General features: G+C 38.4%; 1 protein-coding gene across 1 annotated transcript in view; it reads left to right on the forward strand.

Annotated features, from left to right (window-relative positions):
• The window catches only part of LOC129236327 (acetylcholinesterase), a 255,679-nt gene that overhangs the window by 186,345 nt on the left and 55,564 nt on the right, over positions 1–13,770 (forward strand). The window contains exon 9 of the mRNA XM_054870657.1: positions 12,190–12,353. Coding sequence (XP_054726632.1) covers positions 12,190–12,353 — 164 coding nt within the window. The remainder of the gene's footprint in view (positions 1–12,189; positions 12,354–13,770) is intronic.

A 13,770-nucleotide genomic window follows, 5' to 3' on the forward strand; every position in this document is an offset into this window, starting at 1 on the left:
GTAAGACACTCCTTGATGTTGTTTGGAATGCATCCAGGGCTCGGAGGGCAGCTTGGCTGTCCGATAGAATGCAGATATCCGTTGATGATATTCTGTTTATCTCTAACCATTTTAGGGCTTCATGAATAGCGTTTATTTCCGCTTGAAAAAGGATTCACTAATAGAAAACTCTTCGCAAAATAACTCTGATCCTACACCGGTGTCCATTTTAGATCAGTCCGTGTAGATCTTAACGAGTGTGTTGGGTATTGGATCTTCTTCAAGCCATTCCAGTCTAGAAGGGATTTTCATTAGGAAATTCCTTTCGAAGCAAAGAATGGGAGGGTGATAATCACAGTCACCGGGTATATCCGTGTAGGAGTCTAAAAGGTTGAATGTCCATGTGTGACAGTTCTCCATTGTGAGCTCGCTTTGAGCCTTAAAGCGGCGCAGGCCGCTGAGTATTTGCAGAAGAGATCTAGGGGTGGCAGATGTAGCATGATGTCCAAAGCCATGGATGGCGTGGTTTTCATGACGCCACATATTGCTAATTCCGCTGATCTCTGCACCTTATTCAATAAATTAGAATAGGTTTTTTTTCTGCATAGCACACTACAAGTGTAAAGCCAATGAGCAACCTTAGGTTTAATTCCCCAGGTCTTACCTAAAGCTCCCTTTCAGGCATAAAAAGCTAGGTTCGCTTTCTTAACTCTTTCTAAGATGTTTGACTTCCAAGTCAGTTTCCTATCTATGTTTAGTTCCAAGTACTTGGTTTCTTCCGAAATCACAAGAGCTTCCCCCTTGAGCATAATTGGACTTAGCTGAGGCATTCCGTGTTTTCTGTATTTGGTATATCCATGAAAATGAGTAGGTACCCGGCAGGAAAAAATACTAGTTGTGAATTGGAATGCCACCGGTATTCAGTATTCTTCAATTCAACCAGTTCGTTTGAAACTTTTTTCAGCTACAGTAATTGGTTAAACATTCAAAAATTGATTAAAACCTCCTTATAAATAAGTCCTAAACAATTTCTAAATCAAATTATTTTTGAAAACTTTTAAAAAAACCAAATTTAACGTCCTCACCTCAGCTACGTAAATCAAAGTAATATTACAATAGTTAAATTTCGGTTTCATATTTTATATATCTTTTGGATCCACGTTGTCATTTCGACCATCTCTGATTCCTACTTCTGTTCTTTGCTGGGTGGTTTTTTTTGTTTATTTTGGGTATTCATAATCAATTTTTTTGAATCCCGACTTCAAGCCGCTATTCTTACTCGAAAGTGCAGTTTTCCTAAGTGTCCCCATGGTTATTTATGCGAGAGCGGAGGTCATGCGAGGGTTGACTCTACGCTTCATGGGCAATATAGTTCAGAGCCAGGACAGAAACTAGTCAAGATTTCTCAACTGAGCTTGCACCACCAACTTAATGGTGACGTGTAAAGAACGTACCCGAAGGCTTGCCAGAGTTTTATTTTTGCCGGGACGGAGGCGATTGTAGCATAAGCCTATCAGCCTTTGTCACCCTCCTGTACTGAGGTGATAGAATACTACTTTCATCAGCCCATAGAGTTCCTAATCTAAGAATATTTACCAGTATATCATAATCAGGATCTTACTGGTCTCGATCCTGATGAGCTTTACAGCCCTGCCGCTAAAGGTACTCGGTGTATATGAGGCCTTTCGAGCCGAGCTCCTTCCTCTCCTGCCGGGTTTTAGTCGCCTCTTACGACAGGAAAGCCTTACCGCGGATGTATTCTTCCCCCCGACCCGCTTGGGTATTTTAATCATTAGTTATCACTCACTAAGTTACACCTAATAGAGGAAGTATTTTTACGTATAATTTCAAAGATGACTACGCTCAAGTGAAACCTTCTCTATTCTCCCCTATCTAATTGAAAAAAATAATAGACCAAATTACTATTGTATCAAGGAATAGAAGAAAATGAGAGGGCCGATGAGCTTACTAAGGCAGGTATTCGCGTGCCGAGATTGAGCTCGTCAGAAAGTAGATCTGGAAACGCAATTAATATGGGAACACTCAACCTCGTACAAAACTGCCAAAATTATGCTAAGGACTTGGAAAGTGAAAACTACAAGCTTTATTTCATCACATAGAAAATATTGCAAAATACCCTACATCACGCAGCCAAAACGGAATTGGATCATAGCGATACGTGCAATACATACAATGAAGTGAATGCTAGAGGTACTTTAGAGGTATTTTGGAACACCTACTTTGCTACAGCCCTGCTTTTTGTAGAACTCGATATGTGTGCCCAGGATCAGCATATTTTTCATCCTTGAAGGATATTGCTGGCAAAATGCTGAACGACTCGCTTAAGCTTAAAATAATAATTCAACTCCAAATACATAGCACCGGTAGCACAATGAACTCTAGAGGTCAAAGTGAGATTTTCCAGATCAGCCAGCACTACCTAACCTAACTTACTACCCAAAGTGTGTACTTGACCCTGGACGCAGTGTAAGTAAGTAAGTGTTCTTCTTAGGGCGCCGTCTTGTCCCTCTATCTCGAACCAATGCGGAAGCACTCCCGGGGTGGAGAAAAACATCCAAGAGAATAGGAGGGATATTTTTAATATTCGAATTTTGGCCATTTTTGAAGTTCGCTGGCCCATAGTTTTTCCTTTGAATACCAGTATCTGAACTAGAATGTTTACATAGTAGTTTGACTTTTTCTTGCAGGCATTTAAGCTGCAATCGTGAAAAGGACTTTAGTCAGTGTTGACGAACTTGCCTAAAAAATACTACCTACAAACCTGTTTTATTAATTGTATACGAGATGTGTTCAAAAAGTAAGGTGACTTTTCAAACTTGCGGGCGAGATACACGCAATTTTCGATTTTTTTTCGTTTACATTTTACACTTCTGCTGTGTCATTTGGTTAGTTTCCTTACTTCTCTAGTAGATATACTTTGCAAACCTACATTTCCTTTAGTGTTTTGCATCGCCCTCTGAGCTAAAGTATTTTATTTGAAAATTCACAGATTTTTCTATTTACATGTGTGGAAAAAAGTGTATGATTAACAGGGATTTTTCAATTTCCAAGTCTATACGCCTGCTTCGGTACAGGCGTGTGAAAATATTCAATTCAAGGAATTTGTTGAATAAACAAGATAATCTGTGGTGTAGTTGTGCACACGAGCCAGTAATGTGTTAAAAAGAGCTTTTACTATTTCCTCTTCTGGTTCGTGTCTTAGATGTGTGCGACGAAAGCAAGCGGAAGTTTTAGCTAAGACAAGCGTGTAGTTTATTTAAATACTGAAATTTGTGAGCTTTATTGCTCATTACAGGAAACTGGAAAGCTCTAAGCTTATTCGAGTTAAAGTTCCAGTTAAATGAGCTTTTTCCGAGTACTAAATTAAAGATTCGTTGCAAGGGCTTTCAGATTTTTTTCACCACGGCTGTAGGGGATTTCAACACGCCAGTAAGGGATTCGCCGATTCACAGCGAAACGAATGAATTTCCGATGAGAAAGCCGCACAAGCAGATAATTTGTAATGCAAACGCTAAAGTCGACGGAATTGTTTGCATGGTTTTTGCGGCGCGTATTTAATTCAGGTTCACTAGTTCTCCTTGAACAATTTTTTTGTTTTTTCTACGATTCTCAACCAGGAAAGTTTTGGTAGAATTTTTAAGTTTACTTTAATTATAATTGCTATAAAATAGTGTGTTGAGCTTTGATATTTAGAAATTTTTTTCCTGTATAAAATAATTCATGCCGGATATGAACTGATTTTTATATAAATCAACTATAAGGTAATGCATATAAACATTCATATATTTAATCTCTTTAGTCAAATCTAAACTATGTTCATATGTACATATATTCATAAGAAAATAGCATTCTAATATCCGTCCAGATAGCCAAACGGGCATACACACATACATACATATACACACATAAATATGCATACAAACTTTCAACGAACGCAGAATGTATGCATATAAAAAACAAAAACTATTCGCTGCGACCGTCTTCTTGCTCGTCAAAGAAAAGATAGGATATGTATGTACATATGTATGTACAGTAATTTGTGTACTGGGATAAGCTTTCATATGCGCCTTAATTTAGCTGTAAATTTTAGGTACCGTTATCCACGCTTTGCTTTGACTTTGATGCCAGCGAAATTTATGTCACAAAAGTTAGTATACAGCAAACGATTGCTCAGTTAGCATAACATTTATTTTTACGTATTGATTAAAAAAGTTAAAGTTATTAAAAGGAAATAATTAAAGTGAGTATACAAATTTAGGGAAGTACGTTTTGTATTAATTTTTGCGACATTTTTAGTAATGGCAACAAAAGGAAAAGAGCTTTCTGATGCTTTAAAAAACTGATTATAAAATATCACAAAGAACATAAATCATTGCGAGAAATCGGTCGTTTGATAGATAGGAGTTTTGCTACAGTTCAAAAGATTGTGAATAAATAATATATAAAAGTGCGGGAAGCACCACTAATAAAGAGCGTTGTGGGTGTCCGGCGCTCTTAAGTCCCAGAGAAAAAAGCTTAGTCGTACGGAAAATCAGGACAAACCCCAGCCAAGTGCCCTAAATTGAAATCTGAAGTTAAAAATGAGACTGGAAAACAATTTTGCATCTAAACTATTCACCGGGTTTTGCATAGTGCTGGTTATCATGGGCGCAATGTTAGGAAAAGCCCTTCGTGAGTAGTGTCAATCGGAGTAAACGGATTTTATTCGCTAAAAAAAAGTCATATTTTGTGATGAGTGTAAGTTCAGTATCTGTGGATCTGATGACCGTGAAAAAGTTTGGAGAAAAGTTGACGCGGAATTGATCCAAACAATATGACCGGCACTGTGAAGCATGGAGGGTGCTCTGTGATGGTTTAAGGATGTATGGCTGCGAACGGGGTGAGAAACTTGGTATTTATCGAAAATATTATGGACCGATATGGTTATTTAAATATTTTGAAAAATAATTTAAAAGAAAGCGCTTCGAAATTGGATCTTGGAGGAACGTTTATCTTCCAGCAGGATAATGATCCCAAGTACTTATCCGACATTGTACGAGAGTGGCTGTTATACAATGTGCGAAAACAGCTGAAACACCGCCACAGTCCACGGATATGAACGCAATCAAACATTTATGGGAACATTTAAAACGGCAAATACGTAAACATCCGATTAGAAATAAGGAACAACTGAAAAACGTCCTTTAAGAGGAATGGAATAAAACACCACCAGCTGTAACTGAAAACTTGGTGAAATCAATGCACGACTTAAAGCGATTGTAAAGTATAATGGTTATCCTACCAAATACTAGGATTTGATTTTAATTATGTTTTTGATTTCACAAATTAATAATATGATGAACTGTATACTTACTTTTGAGACATGTATTTTTATAAAGTTTAATATAAAAAGCTATAATTTTGTTCCTTTTTAAAATTTTTTCATTATTTGGATTAAATATGCGTTTTGTATTTCATTCAGTAAATAAAACACAATTTTGTTATAACTTAGGTTGTTTGAAGGAATCGATTGGGGGGAAAATTCTTCTGTTACTAGCTGTACATATGTACGTAATAGGACTATGTTTAAGTTCGTGCGGTTTTTTTCGAAATTTGAAACTTTATTGACGTAAAATGGTTACAAATTTAATATTCAAAGTATTGTCCATCGCTTACTACTACTTTTTCCCATCTTTCTGGCAATTCACGGATTCCCTTTGTGAAAAATTCGGTCGGTTTTGCCGCAATCCACGAATCGATCCATTTTTTGACTTCATCGTAATTACGGAAGTGCTGGTCAGCCAGGCCATGTTGCATCGATCGGAAGAGATAGTAATCGGATGGCGCAAGGTCTGGACTATACGGCGGGTGGGGTAGGACATCCCATTTGAGCGTTTCTAAGTATGTTTTGACCACTTGTGCAACATGTGGCCGAGCATTGTCATGTTGCAAAATAACTTTGTCGTGTCTATCGGCGTATTGCGGCCGTTTTTCTCGCAGTGCTCGGCTCAAACGCATCAATTGTCGTCGGTAGACATCCCCCGTAATCGTTTCATTCGGTTTCAGTAGCTCATAATACACAACACCCAGCTGGTCCCACCAGATACACAGCATAACCTTCAGGCCATGAATATTCTGCGCCGACGTCGATGTTGAAGCATGGCCAGGGTATCCATACGTTGCCCGACGTTTTGGATTGTCGTAATGGACCCACTTTTCATCGCCAGTCACAATTCGATGCAAAAAACCCTTTCTTTTGTGCCGTTGAAGCAGTTGTTCGCATGCCATAAAACGGCGTTCAACGTCTCTTGGCTTCAATTCATACGGCACCCAATGGCCTACCTTTCGGATCATTCCCATGGCTTTTAAACGTTTGGAAATGGTTGATTGATCAACTCCTAAAGTTTTTGCAACCTCTTCTTGCGTTTGAGCCGGATCTTGATCGAGCAATTCCTCCAATTCGGTATCCATGAACTTTGGCGGCGCACCCTCGCGTTCTTCGTCTTCCAAGCCAAAATCACCACTTTTAAAGCGTGCAAACCACTTCTGGCACGTTCGCTCACCATAAACTTCCACCAAGATATGATGACTTTCGGCTGCTTTTTTCTTCATATTAAAATAATGAAGAAGAATTCCCCGCAAAAACACATTATTTGGCACGAAATTCGACATTTTCAAGTGTGGTAAAAATATTGTTGTTTACGCTTCAAATAAAAAACTTATACTGACGTTTGTGCCTTACGACAGTAGCTCTCCAATGAATGTTTGGAAATGTGGATCGATGGAATAATAATCAAGTTACGCCATCTGTTGTAAAACCGCACGAACTTATCGATAGACCTATTATTTGTATGTGAATATGCACACATATGCGGCTTTGCGCACAGAAAAATGTCATTCGCTGAAATTGCTCAAGGAATCTAACTCGCCTTTACTATGAAGTAGTGAATTATTATTCGATATATGAATATTAATATTCAAGAGGAAAAGTACCTATGTATTAAATTTTATAAATGAAAAGTGCAGGTTGATTAAAACTTTTTAGTTTAAAAATTTGCGGCTTTGGTTCCTGTTGTTATGAACAATACGGCATTTACAGAGGCTTCAGTGACTTCCTCAATAATAAATCTTTGGCACTCTGTACTTCGTAGGCTGAATGTAAGAACAGTAGCCAACAAATAAGACGAATTCCTGTTTCAGAGTAAGTTTAAAACTCTGTGGAGAACCACATACGTAAAGAAATGTAATAATTTAATTATTATTTACTACTAAAGAACCAAAAATAATGACTTCAAAATCTTCCCTGAAATGTCCGGGACAGAATATTTTTACAAGCTTATTGTTGCTGTTTTGTGCATTTTACTGTAGCTTTTGCGAGCACTTGACTCCCAGCAGCTGCGGCTGTCGAGCAGTTAGAAGCCATATTTACATACATAAAGGGTTTTCCAATAAAATATAAATAAAAATGACCACAACGACCACGCTTACAGGACAATATCCTTTTCATGAAATTTTCCAATACCTTCGTTTCATTAGCTGCAATTTTCTCCCACTCAGCACTTAAAGCTATTTTTAATGACGCCTTTGATGTTATATTGTGCTTTCTTATTCTCCTTTCTAAGAGGTCCCAGACATGCTGAATTGAGTTTAGATACGGTGATTGAGGTGGAGTTTTAAGCTGGTTACAGTGGTAAATAAGCCATTCTTGCACGGGACAAGATGAGTGTTTTGAGTCATTGTCTTGTTAAAACAACAACCCTTTGGCATGCAGACCAAGTGAAACAGCACTATCATGCAAGTTATTATTCAAAATGTTTAAATATTGATGTTTGTCCATTTTATCGTCACTAAAAGCCATTTGTCCCACTTCAGATGCAACTGTGGACCCCCAAACCATTGCATTTCCTCCTCCATGTTTAATGGCAGGAATACGATTTTTTTCATTCATTCCGTATTTTCTTTTCGCCAAACTTTTAGAGGCCCATCTGATCCGGAAGCATTATCATCACTGAATATGACGTTTTCCCAAAAAGAATCTGGCTCATTTATATAGTATTTGGAGAACTTCAATCTTTTCTTTCTGTTAATGTTTGAAATCTAGGGCTTGCGGCGTGCCACTCTGCTATGATAACCAGCGTTTTGCAGACAATTAAGGACTGTTTGTGTTGTACTTTTTTATGCTCTAGACTCTTGAATATTTCGGCAGAGTATCGTGGAGGTATCGTAGCGGCCGGCGTAGCAGAATGGGTTGGTGCGTGACTACCATTCGGAATTCAGGGAGAACATAGGTTCGAATCTCGGTGAAACACCAAAATTAAGAAAAACATTTTTCTAATAGCGGTCGCCCCTCGGCAGGTAATGGCAAACCTCCGAGTCTATTTCTGCCATGAAAAAGCTCCTCATAAAAAAATATCTGCCGTTCGGAGTCGGCTTGAACCTGTAGGTCCCTCCATTTGTGGAACAACATCAAGGCCACAAATAGGAGGAGGAGCTCGGCCAAACACCCAAAAAGGGTGTACGCGCCAATTATGTATGTATGTGTATCCTGAAGGTTATTGTGGGATTTTGCGCCTCTGATGCTACTATGTTGCGTTCCACACGTGAAGTCAATATTTTTCGCCTTCCGGCTTGGTTGTGATTAGCTTCCAATTTACCAGTATTAGCGTAATTGGTAAATCCTTACTTCGTCCCATTTTGCCACTTTCAATCGAGATATTACACCCAACTGGAACTGAATCGACGATAAAAACCAATCTTATTTCGTTTTCAGCAATACTAGTAAAAACACAAACGAATTTTCCTGTTCCTTTTACAGCAACAATGTCATGGGCTGAAAGTGTACGAATAAATGTTTTGCAGCTTTTGCTACGTCTGCCTGCTTTCCTTGGAACCTCTCAGTGTGAGTTGAAATAACGGGAGATTTGTTTGCGGCAATTCATCAGGAATGTAACCTTCATACACTAACCCAAAAAAAAATTCGTCACAACAAATATTTGCGCAAAGCTAAAGTTTTTTACGTATTATCAAGGCCTTAGACTCCAACTCCATTTCATCCAAGCTAGTCTTACAGTGTAGAGAGCAAATATAATAACTTAGTCACCGGCTTGAAATTACTCTGATATGGGTTCTCGGTCATAGGAACAGGGGGGTAATGAGATAGCGGATGACCTAGCAAGAAAAGGTTCGACACTAGAAACTGCAGAGGCGGTGGCAGTCTCCACCCCACTCAACACATTAAAAGCATCCATTGCTTCACACTATCATGCTTTAGCCGAAAGAAGATGGAAGCAATTAACTACATGTATTACAACAATTTGCTGCTATACTTGGACCTCACTAAATGGATCTGACTTAGAACAAAAAAAAAAAAACATCATCATCAAATACTCAACCACTTAAACAACAACGCAGGTTGTACGAATAAATTGTGTGACCACTGTATATCACAACAAAAGTAAATTCATTCATAAGTTTGTGCTCATATTTCTAGGAGCAAAATACCGTCATTCAGAAAATGAGCCGCCCATATGCCAATTTTCTCGACCATTCGAAAATAGTCAATATTGGAATGTGTCTTGTAGAATTATTTGCCAATATTTGGTGAATCTCGAATTTTTGCCATGTCGAGTGGCCGCGGCTCCGTATATATGTATGCACCACGTATGTAAATATGGCTTCTAACTGCTTGACAGCCGCAGCTGCTGTGCGTGAAGGACGCGCAGGTGCGTACAGTAAGATGCACAAAAGAGCAGCAAGTAGCTTATGAAAAAGATTTGTCTCGGATATTTCAATACTAGGGAAAATTTTTAAGCAATTGTTTTTGGTTCTCTCGTGGTATATAATTATTAAATTATTAGATTCCTTTATTTGTAAAATACCTGTTATTTGTAATGCCTGTTATTTGTAAAATACTCACTTCATGCATATCTAACACCTTTCATAAGCTTACTAAAACGCACAGTCTTAATGCAGAGAAGCTGTAAGGATGCAACGAGCATCCCAACGATACAAAGAGAATTTGACCATAGATCAAGTAGAGCTTGGTCAATCTGAAAAGTGTAACAGAAACCTCTATGTGGCTTATATTGACTGGATGAAAGCATTTGATTCAGTTCCACATTTCTGGCTTATAAAAGCACTTCATCTTTATAACTTAAACCCCAATATAATTAATTTCTGGAAAAAATTATGCAGTATTGGAGAAAAAGAATACAAATGGGCCGGCTTTGAAAATTTTCAATATACATACAAACGAATTCAGTATTCGAAATAACATCTTCAAGGTAACTCGTGGAGTCCTCTCTGGTTTGTACTCAGTATGAATCCCCTAAGTCGCATTTGTAATGAGACAGGATATAGTTTTGTGGTAATGCATGGTCATTCTGGAAGTTGCCTGCTGAGCCACCTTTTCTACGTAGACTTTATGCCAACAAACCGAACCATCTAGAAAACCTTTTGGAATGTGTCCAAATATTCTCCAAAGATATTAAAATGCCCATCGGCCTTGACAAGTGTCGAAAGATCACAATACTTTAAGGAAAAGTGGTTCCTCGGCATGTCTTGGGGAAATTGGTAGTCTCAGAATGGAACCGACCGAGGTATCTTGGAGTCATGCAAAGCAACAGCATACAATACGCAGCACAGGTACTTCGCCGAAGTGTAATAAGGGTGGCTTGTGGCTACAGAACGGTCTCGAGAGACGCAATAGGCATTATTGCGGGCAAACTACCAGCCGACATTCAGGCAAAGGAATTAAGCCATCTCTATGGCAGGCGACGGGCTAGGCAGTGATTAGAAGAAAAAGCTGAAGAAAAACTGCATTCGATAGAAAAATGGCAAAGCAGATGGGATTCGTCAACTAACGGATGTTGGACTCATAGGCTTATTTCAAATATTAGCCAATGAGTGACCAGGAAACACGGAGACCTTGACTACTACCTCACTCAAATATTGAGGGACCGCGGTTGTTTTGTTTGGAGTACCTCCATCGGTTTAATCTGGAGGACACCCCGTTCTGCCCAAACTGCAAAAACGCGATAGAAAGTCGGTACCCACGATACCCACGTGTTCCGGGACCTATGTTAGCATCAGGCTATTATGTCTACCGACATAGTTCAGCCTGGATTTACAGGACTCGACTACTCTTGAAGTGATTGGAGGCCTGTCTAAGGCCATGAGCGCAACTTGGCTCTCGCTACAGACACATATAGGCAGATCCGATTCATCTGTTTTCCACAACAAAGTTTATCGTTTCTTGAACATCATACACTTCCGCTTGAATCACAGATGCATGCATTCCAAGAGCAAAGTGCAGTTTTTCCCGCTGGATTCCATGTAGACCCCAGAGCCGGAGCCGTGCTCGGTTCTGGAGCCATCCGTGAAAATGCGGAAACAGTGTTTGCCGGGCTCAAGTCAAGCACGACTCTTGATTGGAATGGAGTCAAGGAGCATGGCGAGGATTGTTGGATCGCAGTCCATGCCTACTCTGTTGTCCAATTCCGGACAGGGGTCGTACCAATTCCCATTGTGTTTCAGCCTGCAGATGGCCTTCAAGGCTTCCCCTTGGATGAAAGCAGAAAGTGGTCGTAGACGAACCGGAGCATCTAATGCCGGGCCTGAAGTAGTCGGAAAAGCTCCAGTGCAACAGATGGCCACAGTGCATTGCAATCTTGATAAGGTGATCCTGACTCCTACGGGAGGGAGTCTACTCATCCAGACCACTGATGCATAGGTGATAGATAATAGGTCTTATCATAGCTGCGTAAACCCATAGGACCTTGCTAGGAGAAAGACCCCACGTTTTCCCAAAAACACTCTTGCACTACCAGAAGGCTGTCAATGCTTTGGAGGTATTTGTTTCAACTTGTAATTTTCAGAAGAGTTTACTATCGAGGATTAATTCAAGATATTTAATTTCTTTGAATAGCTGGATTGTGACTCCTTTTAGCTTAGGCAGACAACGTTAAAACAACTCCCAAGATTTTCGATAAGCAGAAAATAGTTTTATTTAATTCCTATCACATAATCCGAAACTTTTGGCAGTAAACGTTTTATTGTTTGTAAAATTGTTTACTATTTTATATGATATTTATAGCTGTAATATTTTGTACCTGATATAAATTATTGGCTTCCAGCTAAGCTGTTGCCAATTAATGTAAATTACTCCTTTTTTTGGAACATTTTGTTATTTATTTATTTATATTTTTTCAGTAATCCTGCTGTGGATGGCGAGGAATGGCCAAATTTCACAAAGAAAGATCCTGTCTATTATGTTTTTTCAACCGAAGACAAGGATGAGAAACTGCAACGCGGCCCACTGGAAGGCCGTTGCGCATTCTGGAATGAATATTTGCGCGAAGTCAGAAAATGGGGAAGTAAGTAAAAATAATGATTGCTTCAAATTATTATTGAAATTTTATTAGTAACTAATACCTACACTTGTGATAATAGTGAGGCCATTCCAATACCAATAACATAAGAAATTTACGGTAAAAATTAATTTACGTATAAGAGTTGCTAAAAAAAGCTTGGTGGTGGTACTTACATTGGTAACCAGGGAAAATATAATATTTTATAGTTATCAGCTGCATTCTTAGGCTATCGAGTGACAAAAGAACGCTTCGACGCGGTTATAATTTCCATTTAGTTACGGACGGTGCGATCAGATATGGCAAGAAAAGTGGTTTTTCCAACTCAGTTAACTGTAAATACAGGAAAAACAGTTTGAGAAAATTGTTTTAATTTTTTTAGAAATTAATTTCGAAATGGAAATAATGAAATCATGAAAAATATGATATCAGAGTTTAAATTATTATTTTTTTGTTTGAATTTAAAAGGATAATGGATTTGACATTTTCCGAAACTAATCTCCCTATCAAAAGATTTATAATTTTTTGTAAAGGACGTCGTACGCCAAACCGATAAGCAATGGAGCGCGTAAAAGTCAAAATAAAAATATCCATCGCTCAATTTTTGTACCTCGTATTTCGCGAAAATCGATTTACAAAAGCGCCATCGCAAGCGTCGCGATCGGTATGTAAATCGTGCACTCAACCAGCGAATATTACCGAGTTTGTGTTGTTACATGTAATTACATGATAGGATAGGATCAGACGCTCTTTTGCCATTAGTTAGAAGGAGAATGCATTAGAGAGATTCTTCGCTTCGAGGAATAAATTGTACATAACAACTTTTTTTCATTTAAAGGAACATTTGACTCATTTAAGAAATTCTATTTTTTAATTCCGGTTTATAAGATCTTTTCAGCACCACATCATTTTTTTAAGCACACAAATACGAGTAAATGGGTGTTGTTTTGTGTCTCACAGCTGTACTAAGTTTGCAAAATTAGGGGGCTTTCGTGTTCAATAATTTGTTACCAACTTATGAATTCTTACATTATGATTTTTATATATCTAACAGGTCCCAACTCAACTTGTAGTATCAGTGAAGATAAGAGTTCAACTTCCTAAAAGAGTAAGAATAAAGGTACAACTCAGGTGTGCCATCATATTTAATATTTCTTTAAAATTTTATTATTTACTTAACTCAACATCTAAAGGACAATCATGAAATGGAAATCAATTGAAAGGCGTATACCTACTCTTACAACGATTCATGGACCACCAAACGGCCAAAAGTGCGAAATATTCGAGATATTATCGGAATGGCTTAAAACTCATTACTTTGGGGTTTTTGAATTCGACGAGCACGAATCTGAAGTTAGCGAGAAAGTTCAAAATACCTGATCCGAAATGCGAACATTATTTTGAAACAAAAAAACGGCTTGGC

This window comes from Anastrepha obliqua, chromosome 1, assembly GCF_027943255.1.
Source record: "Anastrepha obliqua isolate idAnaObli1 chromosome 1, idAnaObli1_1.0, whole genome shotgun sequence".
In the NCBI taxonomy this organism is placed as follows: Eukaryota; Metazoa; Arthropoda; class Insecta; order Diptera; family Tephritidae; genus Anastrepha; species Anastrepha obliqua.